This window comes from Nansenia antarctica, assembly GCF_963989245.1.
Source record: "Nansenia antarctica genome assembly, chromosome: 5".
Taxonomy (NCBI): domain Eukaryota; kingdom Metazoa; phylum Chordata; class Actinopteri; order Argentiniformes; family Microstomatidae; genus Nansenia; species Nansenia antarctica.
This window is the reverse complement of record NC_137690.1, coordinates 36,167,114-36,182,365: the sequence shown is the minus strand read 5'-3', so window position 1 is coordinate 36,182,365 and position 15,252 is coordinate 36,167,114. Positions and strand designations below refer to the sequence as shown.

General features: G+C 45.0%; 2 protein-coding genes across 2 annotated transcripts in view; both read left to right on the top strand.

The window, feature by feature from the left end:
- Positions 1-15,252, top strand: part of kiss1rb (KISS1 receptor b) — a gene marked incomplete at both ends in the record, with an annotated part of 203,944 nt that overhangs the window by 101,253 nt on the left and 87,439 nt on the right. The gene's annotated exons all lie outside the window — the stretch shown is intronic.
- tut7 (terminal uridylyl transferase 7) overlaps positions 1-15,252 on the top strand; it is a gene marked incomplete at its 5' end in the record, with an annotated part of 63,592 nt that overhangs the window by 39,199 nt on the left and 9,141 nt on the right. Inside the window, 14 exons of the mRNA XM_080532850.1 lie at positions 1,324-1,410; positions 1,525-1,625; positions 2,711-2,768; positions 3,224-3,327; positions 5,449-5,538; positions 5,713-5,826; positions 5,961-6,038; positions 6,216-6,393; positions 7,239-7,286; positions 7,372-7,463; positions 8,134-8,249; positions 9,937-10,127; positions 10,854-10,936; positions 11,034-11,100. Of these exons, the coding sequence (XP_080388976.1) occupies positions 1,324-1,410; positions 1,525-1,625; positions 2,711-2,768; positions 3,224-3,327; positions 5,449-5,538; positions 5,713-5,826; positions 5,961-6,038; positions 6,216-6,393; positions 7,239-7,286; positions 7,372-7,463; positions 8,134-8,249; positions 9,937-10,127; positions 10,854-10,936; positions 11,034-11,100 (1,407 nt within the window). The remainder of the gene's footprint in view (positions 1-1,323; positions 1,411-1,524; positions 1,626-2,710; positions 2,769-3,223; positions 3,328-5,448; positions 5,539-5,712; positions 5,827-5,960; positions 6,039-6,215; positions 6,394-7,238; positions 7,287-7,371; positions 7,464-8,133; positions 8,250-9,936; positions 10,128-10,853; positions 10,937-11,033; positions 11,101-15,252) is intronic.

The following is a 15,252-nucleotide window of genomic DNA, read 5'->3' as shown; positions in this document are numbered from 1 at the left end:
TAGATAGGACTTTCCATTCAATGAAGCATTGATACTCACTAGAGTTTCTGTAATAGCTTATTAATAAAAATTCGAAAAATTATCCTGACCATCGTATTATCTTAGTTTAATGTCATTTCAATGCATCATAGAACTTTTATTTACAACAACCATAACACAAAAATCGCTATTATGCACCGTCTTTGTCCGTGAATAACACCGGCTGTGGAGGTGGTACAAACACAATACTCCTTTGCTAACTTCACCATCGGTATACGGTCATTTTGAGCCCTTAACCACCGCGCTGACACCCCGAGAAGTTATGCTTTTAACCGTAAACTCGATGAACCGGGAGTTCACCCGCTGCTGCTGCTTCAAAGTCCCGTTGACAGCGGGGGCAGAGAATATTTCTACCCGGGAATTCCATTCAAATGCCCGCGTCAGTCAGCCTTTTCCGTAGAAATACATCGCTCCGTTATATATATATAACGTTACATGTTTTAAGGCTGATCTGTGCATGATAGTGCTGCATTATGTTGATCTATTTATATCGATCTATTCTTGCCAATTCCTTATTACCAGTGGAAAGGGGGAAGACTAAAACACTTTGAATGGAATAGATAGGACTTTCCATTTAATGAAGCATTGAACTGAAATCGGCAGGTAACAGGCACGTAACATCCATATGCTGTATATATACATACATATATTTGACTACCAGCAAGACACCGGAGCACTCTATAAACGCGGAGATTGGAGATTATGTGTAGAACAACATGTGCAGAACAAAATCCAATAGAAATGATTCAAACATGCAGACAATCAGGCAGTAGCCATCTCGCGCTGTTATGACGCGTAACTCCGCCTACTATCGTCTACTCCTCCTACTAGCTCCGGGTCTGTGTGTATAATGGAAAACCAGAACTGATCAAAAGCGGGCTAAAGTGACCCGACCCGACCTGACACGAACCGGGCTGGGCTGCTGATGGAAAAGCTCCATAACACTAACCCTTCCTACAGCATGGCCTGGTCCCAACATTATTAACACTAACCCTTCCTACAGCATGGTCTAACACTATTAACACTAACCCTTCCTTCAGCATGGCCTGGTCCTAACACTATTAACACTAACCCTTCCTACAGCATGGCCTGGTCCTAACACTATTAACACTAACCCTTCCTACAGCATGGTCTAACACTGTCCCCCATAGCTGCCTGAGCTCCTGACCCTTCTTTGGTTTTCTTTGTGAATACGATTTTATTTTCTGTAACTCTAGTATTCAGTTTTTGTTTGTTGTTTTTTGTTGTTTTAAATGGAACTTGTGGTCTTGTTGTTATTTGTAGAGGACTTCGCCCCTGACGACCTGGAGGTGGGGGTGAGGGAACATATCCTCCTCGACCTGGAGGCCTTCGTCAGACGACAGTTCTCCGGTAACCACGGCTACCGTGATCCAACACACACCTCACACTTTCACGAGCAGCGTCTTTTTTAAATTTATTTTTTGCTTCAAAATGTTTTCAATTGGTTGTTTTTTCGGCTGACAGGTGCTATGCTCCGCCTCTTTGGTTCTTCTAAGAACGGCTACGGGTTCAAGCAGAGCGACATGGACATCTGCATGGTGCTGGACGGCCAGGAGACAGCTGACGTGAGTCCACATCTGGCCTTCTGTGTGACTGCTGGGCGCCACACAGCCTGTCTGACACATCTGTCCTCCAGCTCCTCATTGGACGGGACTGTAGGCTGAGAACTGATGTGGCCGTGTTAAAAAGCCTACAACCTAACTGCGTTGAAGTCTTGATTCATTCTGTTCAGTTATGTAACAGTGTGTGCTCTGCAGGAGCCCGGCTTTCCCAACTTTTCATCTGGATCAAGAATGATCCCGGTTCTTCTCTCTGATCCAGGATCAGACCTGTCTGGCTGATGTTGGGTCGTATAAGGGGGAAATCAGCCTGCTCAATCTGATCCTGGATCAGAGAAAATAATGGGGATGGTTCTGATCCAGATGAAAAGACTGAACCACTGGGCCCAGGTGACTGTGGAGGTCAGGTGACTGTGGAGGTCAGGTGACTGTGGAGGTCAGGTGACTGTGGAGGTCAGGTGACTGGAGGTCAGGTGACTGTGGAGGTCAGGTGACTGTGGAGGTCAGGTGACTATGGAGGTCAGGTGACTGTGGAGGTCAGGTGACTGTGGAGGTCAGGTGACTGTGGAGGTCAGGTGACTGTGGAGGTCAGGTGACTATGGAGGTCAGGTGACTATGAAGGTCAGGTGACTGTGGAGGTCAGGTGACTGTGGAGGTCAGGTGACTGGAGGTCAGGTGACTGTGGAGGTCAGGTGACTGGAGGTCAGGTGACTGTGGAGGTCAGGTGACTGTGGAGGTCAGGTGACTGGAGGTCAGGTGACTGGAGGTCAGGTGACTGTGGAGGTCAGGTGACTGTGGAGGTCAGGTGACTGTGGAGGTCAGGTGACTGTGGAGGTCAGGTGACTGTGGAGGTCAGGTGACTGTGGAGGTCAGGTGACTGTGGAGGTCAGGTGACTGTGGAGGTCAGGTGACTGTGGAGGTCAGGTGACTGGAGGTCAGGTGACTGGAGGTCAGGTGACTGTGGAGGTCAGGTGACTGTGGAGGTCAGGTGACTGTGGAGGTCAGGTGACTATGAAGGTCAGGTGACTGTGGGGGTCAGGTGTGTGTGACAGACGTGTCATGTGTCTCATGTGAGGTCTGTGTGTCCCCAGGGGCTGGACTGCATCAGCATCATAGAGAGCCTGGCCAGGCTGCTGAGGAAACACCCAGGTACACACACCTGTCTGTCTGTCTGACCTGTCTGTCTGACCTGTATGACCTGTCTGTCTGACCTGTCTGTCTGACCTGTCTGTCTGTCTGACCTGTCTGTCTGACCTGTCTGTCTGACCTGTCTGTCTGTCTGACGTGTCTGTCTGACCTGTCTGTCTGACCTGTCTGTCTGACCTGTCTGTCTGTGACCTGTCTGTCTGTGCCCTGTCTGTCTGTCTGACCTGTCTGCCTGACCTGTCTGTCTGTGACCTGTCTGTTTGACCTGTCTGTCTGACCTGTCTGTTTGACCTGTCTGTTTGACCTGTCTGTCTGACCTGTCTGTCTGAACTGTCTGACCTGTCTGTCTGACCTGTCTGTCCTGTCTGTCTTGTCTGTCTTGTCTGTCTGACCTGTCTGACTGACCTGTCTGACTGACCTGTCTGTCTGACCTGTCTGTCTGTGTGTGTGTGCTGCAGGCCTGAGGAACATCCTCCCCATCACCACAGCCAAAGTTCCCATCGTCAAGTTCTACCACGTCCGCACCGGCCTGGAGGGAGACATCAGCCTCTACAACACACTGGTGGGTGTGGGTGGGGGTGGGTTGGTGGGTGGGTGGGTGTGTGTGGGTGATTGGGTGGGTGGGTGGGTGTGGGTGGGGTGGGTGGGTGGGTGGCAGTGTTAATTTCGTTAACGTTGAAAAAAAATGTTGACACAAAATATGCGTTAACAAAATATGCGTTTTGTCCCATGACGAAGATGTGACGTTGACGTCACAAAATTGATCTTTGAAAATAAAAACTGTGACTAAACTATTTTGACTTTCGTTGACGAGACTAAGACGAGACTATATGTTTGTGGTGGACTAACGGACGTTCACATTTTTAATGAATTATCTTTTCGAGTGCAGTGCATTCTTGGTTGTAGCCTGGTCTATCCATCCCCCGCGCACTCATTCATTCAAGCCCAGACACGCGCACTCATTCATGCAAGAAGTGCGCCAAAGCAAACGGCTACACGACGGCTGAAGTTCAAGCACAAGCAGTTCGTATTGGTACTGGAAGAAAGAAAAGAATAGATATATGTGTGGTGGCCTGGGAAAACCCTTCACATGGTGGCATTTTGACATTTTCATTTTTTTATATTTCCATAAATTAGAAGTTCTCAGCTATTCATAACTGGTTGAATGACTGAGATAGCCCTTTATTTTAAAAAGTTATGAGCATTTTAATGTAGCATGTCAAAAAAAGTGAAAGGGGAGAAATCCTCCCCTTTCTCCTCCGGGTCGGGGGAGGAGCCTATGCAGATCGTCCGGTCTCGTTAGTCTGCTTGTGATGTGGTGGTAGTCTGCTTGCCTCGTCGGTATGCGAGGGACAGATCCATTTGTGTGTCTTCTAGTTAAGATGTTATTACTTTATGCTTATTGTGAGCATCAGTAAACTGGCAATAACACAGGTGGAAGTATCGTCTCTCCTTTCGCTCATGTGTGCGTGCGTTGCTTAACTGAGAATGAGACACGTTCAACGTGATGTTGTTTCGCTAGCAAACTACCCGCCACAAAAACATAAAAATAAGTACTTTCTCTTTTGTTTTCTTAAAATGTTTATTCACCATAGTGTAGTATGGAGTTCAAAGTACTAGAATACCACATAATATCAAAATCGCCAAAATCGCGATTTCCATCTATATTTGCTCTTTGCCACGAACGAACGCCAGCGACATCCGACGGGTTTTCCCAGGCCACCACACATATGGACACAATTATAATGCAACAGAAAATAAAACACAATGCACCGTAATAGCTGAAGAGAAACGACGTGGCTTCAAAATAGCTGGGAAGAACACAAACCTAACCCTAACCTTAGTAGTAATGAGGACAACACAGCAGCATTGCATCGAAGGGAGAGAGAGAGACTAGCTAGATATCCAGCTAAGGTAAGAATATTACATAAACAGTGAAATCAAATGTTGCTGTAAGACTTATTATATATATTGTAGTGCCGAGAGACGGGAGTCGTAGGCGGCGTATCAAATGACAAAGCTAAACGTTTATTGTGGGTGGGTGGGTGGGTGGATGGGGACGGGCTGGTGTCAATCTTTATTTATATATATATTTTTACTTGCTGCTTAGTGGATTATCGTGCTATCCTATAATTAGTTAATTTGACGTCGAATCTGGGAAACTGATGAGTCCATCCAACGTGTAGACAGAGAGGCTGTTGGACGTTCAGTGCGGCTCACGTTCTGACAGACACATGCATCTGCATGCAGGGTTCCACAGGTCCTTGAAATCCTTGAAAGTTTGTGAATTTTTTAAAGAAAATTAAGGTCTTAAAAGTTTTAGAAAATAGCCATGGGTCATTGAAAGTGCTTGAAATCCCCTCTCTCTCTCAAAAAATAAATAAATAAATGTTTTACTTTTACACAATATATAGTTTTGCTGTGCTGTGGTAGAGAAGGCAAGAGACCATCTAGTGTTCACACATTCAAGCCTCTCTTTTTAATTGTTGTCTGTGAGCGGATAGTTTCTATTATATCAATTCTCATCTAGGTCTGTCTCAAACTATGCCGTGTTGGGTCCTTGAATTTGAGGTAATTGAGTCTTGAAAGTCCTTGAAAGGTGCTTGAATGTGATGTTTCAGGAGGTGTGGGAACCCTGTGAATGCTTAGTCCAACAGAGGACTTGTCTCTCGTTTCCCATCAGGCCCTGCACAACACACGCCTGCTGGCCCTGTACGCTGCCATCGACCCCCGGGTGAAGACCCTCTGCTACGTCATGAAGGTGTTTGCCAAGGTGAACCACGTCACACACACACACACTGGACGTTGGTCTGACTCACCTCATGGGTTCTGAGATTATCGGAAGGTGAGGTTAGGTTCATTGATGGCTTGTGTGTGTGTGTGTGTGTGTGTGTGTGTGTGTGTGTGTGTGTGTGTGTGTGTGTGTGTGTGTGTGTGTGTGTTGTAGATGTGTGACATCGGGGATGCGTCTCGCGGCAGCCTCTCGTCCTACGCCTACACCCTGATGGTGCTGTTCTACCTCCAGCAGAGGAGCCCCCCCGTCATCCCTGTGCTGCAGGAGGTAACACACACACACAGACACACCAGACCAACCGAGTGTCCTATGATGATGCAGCTACTAATGTTTGTGTTCAAGAATTTTATTGTAAAATGTGAACGCAAATAAATACTTTGCGTGTGTGTGTGTGTGTGTAGATCTATGATGGGGAGAAGAAGCCGGAGGTACTGGTGGACGGCTGGAACGTTTACTTCTTTGATGTTCTGGAAGCCCTGGTGAGTCTGAGTCATTACCCAGAAGCCCTGGTGAGTCTGAGTCATTACCCAGAAGCCCTGGTGAGTCTGAGTCATTACCCAGAAGTGCTGGGATTCCAGTGTCTTAAGTGTGTGTGTGTGTGTGTGTGTGTGTGTGTGTGTGTGTGTGTGTGTGTGTGTGTGTGGTCTTGTCTTCAGCCTAGGCGCTGGCCGCAGTACCAGAAGAACCCTGAGGCGGTGGGGGCGCTGTGGCTGGGCCTGCTGCAGTTCTACACAGAGGTGTTTGACTTCCGGGAGCACGTCATCTCCATCCGCCAGAGAGGCCCGCTCACCACCTTCAACAAGCAGTGGACCTCCAAGTACATCGTCATAGAGGGTCAGTCCAACAGCAACACCTTCAAGGGCTTTCAGCGGGTGGGGGGGTCATGAGGTGTAGGCCAATGAAATGACCCCCCAAATGCTACTATGTGAAAGCAGTTAGTTCCATGTTCCAGTGGTTCCATGTTAGCCTACTAGGCAGCTAGCTGTCCCATTAGACTCTATGGGCCGGTTTCACAGACAAGGCTTAAGCCTAATCCTAGACTAAAAAACATCTTCAATGGAGATTTTACATTGAAAGTGTGATTTAGTCCAGGACTAGGCTTAAGCCTTGTCTCTGAAACCGGCCCTATATGTTCTGCTAGCGAGCTATCTGTCCCATTAGACTCTATGTCCTGCTAGGGATCTAGCTGTCCCATTCTCTCTATGTCCTGCTAGGGAGCTAGCTGTCCCATTCTCTCTAGATATCCTGCTAGGGAGCTAGCTGTCCCATTCTCTCTATATGTCCTGCTAGGGAGCTAGCTGTCCCATTAGACTATATGTTCTACTTTCAGTAGTGAATCGTGGGGGGTTATGACTTTCAGTAGTGAATCGTGGGGGGGTTATGACTTTCAGTAGTGAATTGTGGGGGGTTATGACTTTCAGAAGTGAATCGTGGGGGGGGTGGGGGGTTATGACTTTCAGTAGTGAATCGTGGGGGGGAGTGCGGGGTTATGACTTTCAGTAGTGAATCGTGGGGGGGGGGGTGCGGGGTTATGACTTTCAGTAGTGAATCGTGGGGGGGGGGGGTCGGGGTTATGACTTTCAGTAGACATGTTTTGGGGAGCCCAGAGACTCATTAACTTGTTGGAAAAGAGGATAATATGGGACCTTAAACATGGTATTGTTTTTTTCTCCACAAAGATCCTTTTGACCTGAATCATAACCTAGGAGCTGGCCTGTCCCGGAGAAGTAAGTCTCTCTCTCTCTCTCTCGCTAGCACAACTACATCATCTCTTCTCTTTCATCCACCCATCTCTCTCTCTCTCCTGCACAGTGACCAACTTCATTATGAAGGCATTCATCAATGGCAGAAGAGTGTTTGGCTCACCAGTCAACATCTACCCTCCAGAGTACCCAAGTCAAATGGTGGGTAGACATTCAGTCCGTTTACCTAACCTTGTGAGAGTCGAACCTGGTTCTTTCATAGAGAGTATGTCTAGAACAGGTCTTTCATAGAGAGTATGTCTAGACCAGGTCTTTCATAGAGAGTATGTCTAGACCAGGTCTTTCATAGAGAGTATGTCTAGACCAGGTCTTTCATAGAGAGTATGTCTAGACCAGGTCTTTCATAGAGAGTATGTCTAGACCAGGTCTTTCATAGAGAGTATGTCTAGACCAGGTCTTTCATAGAGAGTATGTCTAGACCAGGTCTTTCATAGAGAGTATGTCTAGACCAGGTCTTTCATAGAGAGTATGTCTAGGCCAGGTCTTTCATAGAGAGTATGTCTAGACCAGGTCTTTCATAGAGAGTATGTCTAGACCAGGTCTTTCATAGAGAGTATGTCTAGGCCAGGTCTTTCATAGAGAGTATGTCTAGGCCAGGTCTTTCATAGAGAGTATGTCTAGACCAGGTCTTTCATAGAGAGTATGTCTAGACCAGGTCTTTCATAGAGAGTATGTCTAGACCAGGTCTTTCATAGAGAGTATGTCTAGGCCAGGTCTTTCATAGAGAGTATGTCTAGACCAGGTCTTTCATAGAGAGTATGTCTAGGCCAGCGTCTCAGGGCAGATAACACATTTAATGCCCCTCTCCCAGGAGTATTTCTTTGACCCGGAGGTGCTGACAGAGGGGGAGCTCGCCCCCAACGACCGCTGCTGCAGGATATGTGGCAAGATTGGCCATTTCATGAAAGACTGCCCCATGCGGAGGAAGTACGTACCGTAACACATTAATACATGGATGGGATGCACTTTTATTATATTAGTAGTAATAATAATAATAATGGACTTTATTTGTATAGCACCTTTCATACATACATAAGATGCAGCCTAAAGTTCTTTACAACAAGAACAAATATATATGGCAAGAACAAATACATATACAACAGCATAGATGAAAATAAAAGAAAACTTATTTGACAGAAGCTGGTGTTTTGTTCCCCAAGGCACGGTCATTGTAAGATTTCAAATGGTGCGTCAAAATAAAGTAAATAGTTGAAGAAGATATGCTTATTTGTAGGGATGTCCCGATCCCATTTTTTCACTACCGATACCTGGGCTTCAGGTATCTGCGATACCGATACCGATCCGATATTTGTATTTATTGTATAGTATTATACTATAGTTTTGTATAGTCCACAACAACAGTTGGGTATTAAAGACTGCCAGCCTTTATTCAAGCAACAAAAACAGTACTCTGCAGTACTCAGTGACCAACTGGTTTAAAGTTAAAACAATTTAAACAGCACCATTCAGCATTGTAGAAAAAAAAGAGTTACTGTCTGATTTCTAGTTTTAGTGCCTTCAGGATTTTATTCTATTTATCTTCTCTTACAAATGGCAAATCAATTATAGGAAATGTTTTAAAGTGTAGCCTAGAGACACCCCCTGGTGAGACCAGAAACCAGTCGCAGGGGTGTCAACAATATCTGGTTTTCTTTTTTTTTCATAACAGGCAACTTGAAGTTTTAAAGTACCCAGTCCATATAATAAAAAACAGTTTAACGATCACTAAATACTTATAATCTGTCGATTGGATTGACTGTTCTCGTTTGCTGCAGGCTACAGGTAAGTGATAATGACTTGTAAACATACTCTCGTTTTAGGACGTGTTCAAAAGCAAGGACTGTGTGTTCATCTAATTATGTGTAGTTATGTGTTTTTAGCATGTCCATGTTCTCTCAGCATGCTGTGATGTTATAAAACGGAGTTAGACGTTCCTAGCGATGTACCACTGTTAGCCGCTAGCTGTTAGCAGCGTTTGTTGTTGTTGTTTGATCAGTCACTTTTCTCCTGTCGCATTCCCATTCGGTGCACCAACATTCAAATACTCGTGTCGTCTTGATTTTTTTTCCGATTTCAATGTATGACGCATCCTTTGAAAGCTTACCATCTGTAGTTTCAGACTATGTAAATAACCGAAAAATTACTTAAGCAAATTGTTTATGATTTCACCAGCTGGCATCATGACATTGTCAGACTCATTACACACAGGTAGCTACTAGCCAACTCTCATGCATGTGACCACTGACTACTACTGCTGTCATCACGTGAGTGATGCACCAGATCGCTGCCTATTTTTCTTTCTGGTGCGATCTGCGATCCAGCATTCAGGACCAATATCGCAGCGATATCAATATCGGATCGGGACATCCCTACTTATTTGAATGTTGGTATGCCTCAAACCAAATAGCAGAAAATCCCCTAAAACAAACACTGCTACATCTTCGCTAGCTAGCAGCTAACAACAAAGAACATTGCTGTGTAACATATCACACAACATGCTGATAGAACATGAACATGCACATACGCTAGGTTGTGATGGTCAGAAGTGTTTACACACATTGCTGTTCCTGACTGTGTTTCACGCGTGACATTGTGGTGTTTGTCATGACGGCAGGTCCAAGCAGAGGCGTGACCAAGAGGACAGGGCGGAGGGCCGCCGGGACTGGGCGGAGTCTGAGGGGGCGAGGGAGCGCGGGCCACGACAGGGGGACCACTGGAGGAGGCCAGAGGAGAAGCGCTGCTGCTACCTGTGTGGCTCTCAAGCCCACATCAAGAAGGACTGCCCCCAGTACAGAGGCCCTGCAGGTCACTACAGGCTTTAATAACTTCTATGGAACATCTATAGACTGTATGTCATGGGACATCTATAGACTGTATGTCATGGGACATCTATAGACTGTATGTCATGGAACATCTATAGACTGTCATGGAGCATCTATAGACTATGTCATGGGACATCTATAGACTATGTCATGGAACATCTATAGACTATGTCATGGGAGATCTATAGACTATGTCATGGAACATCTATAGACTATGTCATGGAGCATCTATAGACTATGTCATGGAGCATCTATAGACTATGTCATGGGACATCTATAGACTATGTCATGGGACATCTATAGACTATGTCATGGGACATCTATAGACTATGTCATGGAACATCTATAGACTATGTCATGGAACATCTATAGACTATGTCATGGGACATCTATAGACTATGTCATGGAATATCTATAGACTGTCATGGAACATCTATAGACTGTCATGGGACATCTATAGACTATGTCATGGGAGATCTATAGACTATGTCATGGAACATCTATAGACTATGTCATGGAGCATCTATAGACTATGTCATGGAACATCTATAGACTATGTCATGGGACATCTATAGACTATGTCATGGAATATCTATAGACTGTCATGGAACATCTATAGACTGTCATGGGGTGTAAATCTGACCTAGAATGAATATGTCATGGAGTCTTGTTGTTTCATGGGGTCGAGGTATCTTGTTGTTTCCTTTAGGAAGTGCCAAAGCAGAGAACTCCTCCTTCTCCTCCTCCCCCTCTTCGAGCCATTTTAGGAGTTTGCGAGAGAAAGAAAGACAAGTATGATACCACAAAACATCTCCTGCTCTTGTTCCAACACAAACACAAACACAGAGATTCTCACCCCACCTATGTCTTTTTTATTTTTTATTTCTAGGGCCCACCTCAACAGGAAGAGAAAATGAAAATGAAGCAACAAAATGTGATTTTGAGTCCACAAGCAGGTGAGGGTGTTAGCAATGTATGCTACCTGTGTGCAGTGATTCTGAATTGTGGGTTTTGTCTGCAAATATGTGACAGCGGTCGGTGAAAGGTGGACCATGTTGGCACGGTCATTTTTCTGTTTTTACAGATTCTAACTAATCGCCCTGAACCAAAACAAACACACTGTTTTTTTTTTTTCTCTACTGTAACACAACCAGGTACATTAATAATAATAATTACAATTTACAATACAAATACAACAGAAGATCAACCACCAAGGCCTCATTCTGACCCAGGAAAAACCCTGGTATGTACTGTATAACATGAAAGCCATCTATGAGCAATGCACTGTACCGTATTTTCCGGACTATAGGTCACCCCGGAGTATAAGTCGCACCAGTAAAAAATACGTCATGAAGAAAAAAACACATAAGTCGCACTGGACTATAAGTCGCATTTATTTAGAAATGTATTTCACAAAATCCAAGACCAAGCACAGACATTTAATCTGGAAAAGCAAGTTATTCAACTACACAATAGCACACAGAACAACAGGCTGAATAGGCTAAATTAACATAACAAGCCACATTAACAGTTATTCAGCTACACAATAGCATAAAGAACATACCTGGGAGGCTGAATAGGCTAAATTAACATACCAAACCAGCTAGTCCAACAAGCAAGTTACCAGTAAAGTTCACCACGCTCCCGCTAATGTTTCAGTTAATTCTTCAGCGGTACAGGAGCAGCGTATAGTTGTCACAAGCCCAGAGCGCCCTCTCGCGGCTGTAGACGGTAATGTAAAACTATGAAAAAAAGTGTGACTTATAGTCCGGAAAATACGGTATATAAGATGATGACCTAGGGCAGTGTTTCCCAAACTGTGGGGGTACTGCGGGGGGGGCGCAGAAATAATATGGGAGGGGGAAAAAATGCACACACAAGAGCTGTAAACAAACACCGCTTGCTTAAGGTTACCATCAGGGGTGTTGTGGGCGTTGGATGATAAAAATGAGAACCTGAATGGAGCGCAGGCCATAAACTGTAACAAAGAGGCAGCGAGGGGGCGCGAGCCCAGAGGGGCTCCATTCACGTCATTGCTCTCTCCCTCCCCATCATTCCAGCTATCTAGCAGCAACAACAACAATGGATAAGTTTATGAAAGAGCCAGAAGCTAAACGAAAAGCGAAGGAGCCCATGACAAACGTCCCAAAGCCAAAGTCAAGAAAGTATGACGATACATACCTCTCCCTGGGCTTCACGTCTAATGTGGTCGGTGCGGAGGAACGACCACTGTGTGTCCTCTGTCTCAAAACTTTAGCGGCAGATAGCATGAAGCCTAGCAAGTTGAAATGTCACTTGGAGACCACACACCCGACTGATGTGAAGAAGCCCCTCGATTTCTTCAAGAGAAAACTCCAAGAATACCGTGGTCAGCAGAGCCGTTTCGTTAAAACAGCATCTGTTACGTCTAATGCTCAACTTGCCTCCTACAAAGTGGCATATCGTATCGCCCAGTCTAAAAAACCACACACCATCGCTGAGGAGTTAATACTCCCTGCTGCAATAGATATGGTTTCACATATGATAGACGAGGCAACAGCCCAAAAACTCAAAGCTATCCCCCTGTCAAACAACACTATTGCGAGACGCATCAATGACATCTCAGAAGACATGAAAGAGCAGCTTGTTGAGAAAATAAAAGACCAACGCTTTGCGCTCCAGGTAGACGAGGCCACAGATAGTAACAAGGACTGTCTGTTAATAGCGTATGTCAGATACATTGATGCGGAGGGTTTGAGCGAGGATTTGCTATTTCGCAACTATGTCCCAAACAGAGCAACAGCTGATGAACTGTTCAAAATCATAGACAAATACCTGAGTGAAGCCGATCTGAAATGGGAGGACTGTGTGGGGATATGCACCGACGGTGTCCAGGCCATGGCAGGAAAACGGGGAGGGCTCCAGACGCTCATCAAGCGCGTTGCACCGAAAGCAGTGTGGACTCACTGCGTAATACACAGGGAGGCACTCGCGTCAAAGCAGCTGAGTCCAGAGTTGAATGACGTTTTGTCTGATGTTATCACCACCGTCAATTACATAAAAACAAGACCACTGAAAGCTCGCATTTTTTCCGCTTTGTGCGAGGAGATGGGCTCCGAGCACACAGCCGTGCTATTTTACAGCGAGTCGCGTTGGCTCTCTCGCGGAAAGGTGCTGTCCAGGGTGCTATCGCTGAAAGATGAGATCCGAATCTTCTTGGAGGAGGAAGGGAACGAACTTGCCAGCAAGTTTAATGATGAAGACTTCCTCATGAAATTGGCCTACCTAAGCGACATGTTTGAGAAGCTCAATGAATTGAATCTACAGTTGCAGGGCAACAACACACACCTTCCACATCTGGCAGACAGGATACAATCTTTCACACGGAAACTGGACATGTGGGGCAGGAGACTTGAACAGGGGGACATCGACTCATTTGGGAATCTGAAGGCATTCATCGAGACCAATGAGCTGCAGAGCACAGTGGTTCCATGTATGAGAGAGCACATCTCAGCCCTGAAACAAAGCTTCCAGAAATACTTCTCTGTGGATGACAGTGCCAAATACGACTGGATTAGAGATCCATTTGTTGCACCACCACCTGCCATGTTCAGCACTGCGGAAGAGGAACAGTACATCGACATGACTTCAGAGTCAACCATGAGGCTGCAGTTCACATCCACGACTTTGGCTGGGTTTTGGATTGGAGTGGAGAAGGACTACCCTCTCATTGGACAGAAAGCTGTGGGAATACTGCTGCCTTTTGCAACATCGTACCTGTGTGAGATAGGCTTTTCTGCTGTTGCTGCTATCAAAAGCAAATACAGGTCGAAGTTGAACATTGAGAATGAACTGAGAGTGGCAGTCTCAAAACAACAACCCCGCTTTGAGAAGATTTGCAAGGCAAAGCAAGCACACACAAGTCATTGATCGTAATTGTGATGGGAATGTGAGGAGTAAGAATAGTGATGCAGTAGAAATTAGTTAATGTTGATATGTTGAATATTTCAGTGGCACAGGATCATTTGCCAAGCACTTATGTTCCTTTTCAACCCATAATAAAATATAAAACTATAGTTGGATATATGTATCTTGTTATTATTAGAAGAGAAAATGTAATGTTTTTACAACTTTATACAATTAATTATATCAATCTAGGTGAGGACCGGGTTAGGGGGGGCTCGAAAATATTTCCAATTACCCAAGGGGGGCCTGATTGAAAAAGTTTGGGAACCGCTGACCTAGGGTCTTTCTGCTGCTGACCAAGGAGTCCTGTTGATGGGGCCCAATTTTCTTTTAGACTCTGTAGGCTACTATATTTGTTTATTAAGATTTCATAAATATGATATTTTGTCTTGTTTTATCAAATGTTCCAATTATTGTAATTTGTTTGTGCTGGTTTATTATGAACAACATGTAAAATGGCAGGAAAGTAGCACAAATAATTGGGTGGGAGAGAGGGGCCGCCGCTGCCAAAACGTGCACAGTTTTGGGTCACTCCACCGCCAAAAAATCTCACTCCAAACCTTTGGTGAAACTTGGCAGCCCTGCAACATGTTAATAGAACATGAACATGCTAAGAACATGCAACTACTAGAGCTGTCAATGTTAATGCGTTAACGGTTCATTTGGAAACCTTAACAACAACAAAAAAGCGCGAATGAATCATTTTACCATAAGTTCATATTAACATAAATCATAACTTCTACTGACATGCGTGTCAAACGCCTGCAGAGGGGTTTCAAGACAGACGGATTTGTGTTCCCGATTGTAATAATGACAACAGTCGTTGACATTCCTGTCCACTTGTGTATAGACACTAATCACCACCACTTTACAAGTGTTGTGTCCTTTGTCACAGATGAATGAACATCCTGTTTGTGATCGAATCGACACCTTTTTTTCCTTATAGTACAGTATGGTTGAATGAAGGCTTCATATGTGGACCAGGAATATCCTTGTTACAGAGACTGAGACAGCTACACTAGCTTCAATAGCAATAATTGATGAATGGAATAGAGAGCTAGCTAGCTAGCCAGCCCTGAGCTAGGTTCAAAAGACAGACAGTGTTCTGAGACACAGCCAGCTTTCCTCCCTGCTACAGTGGTTAGATCCAGAACAGATCTGCC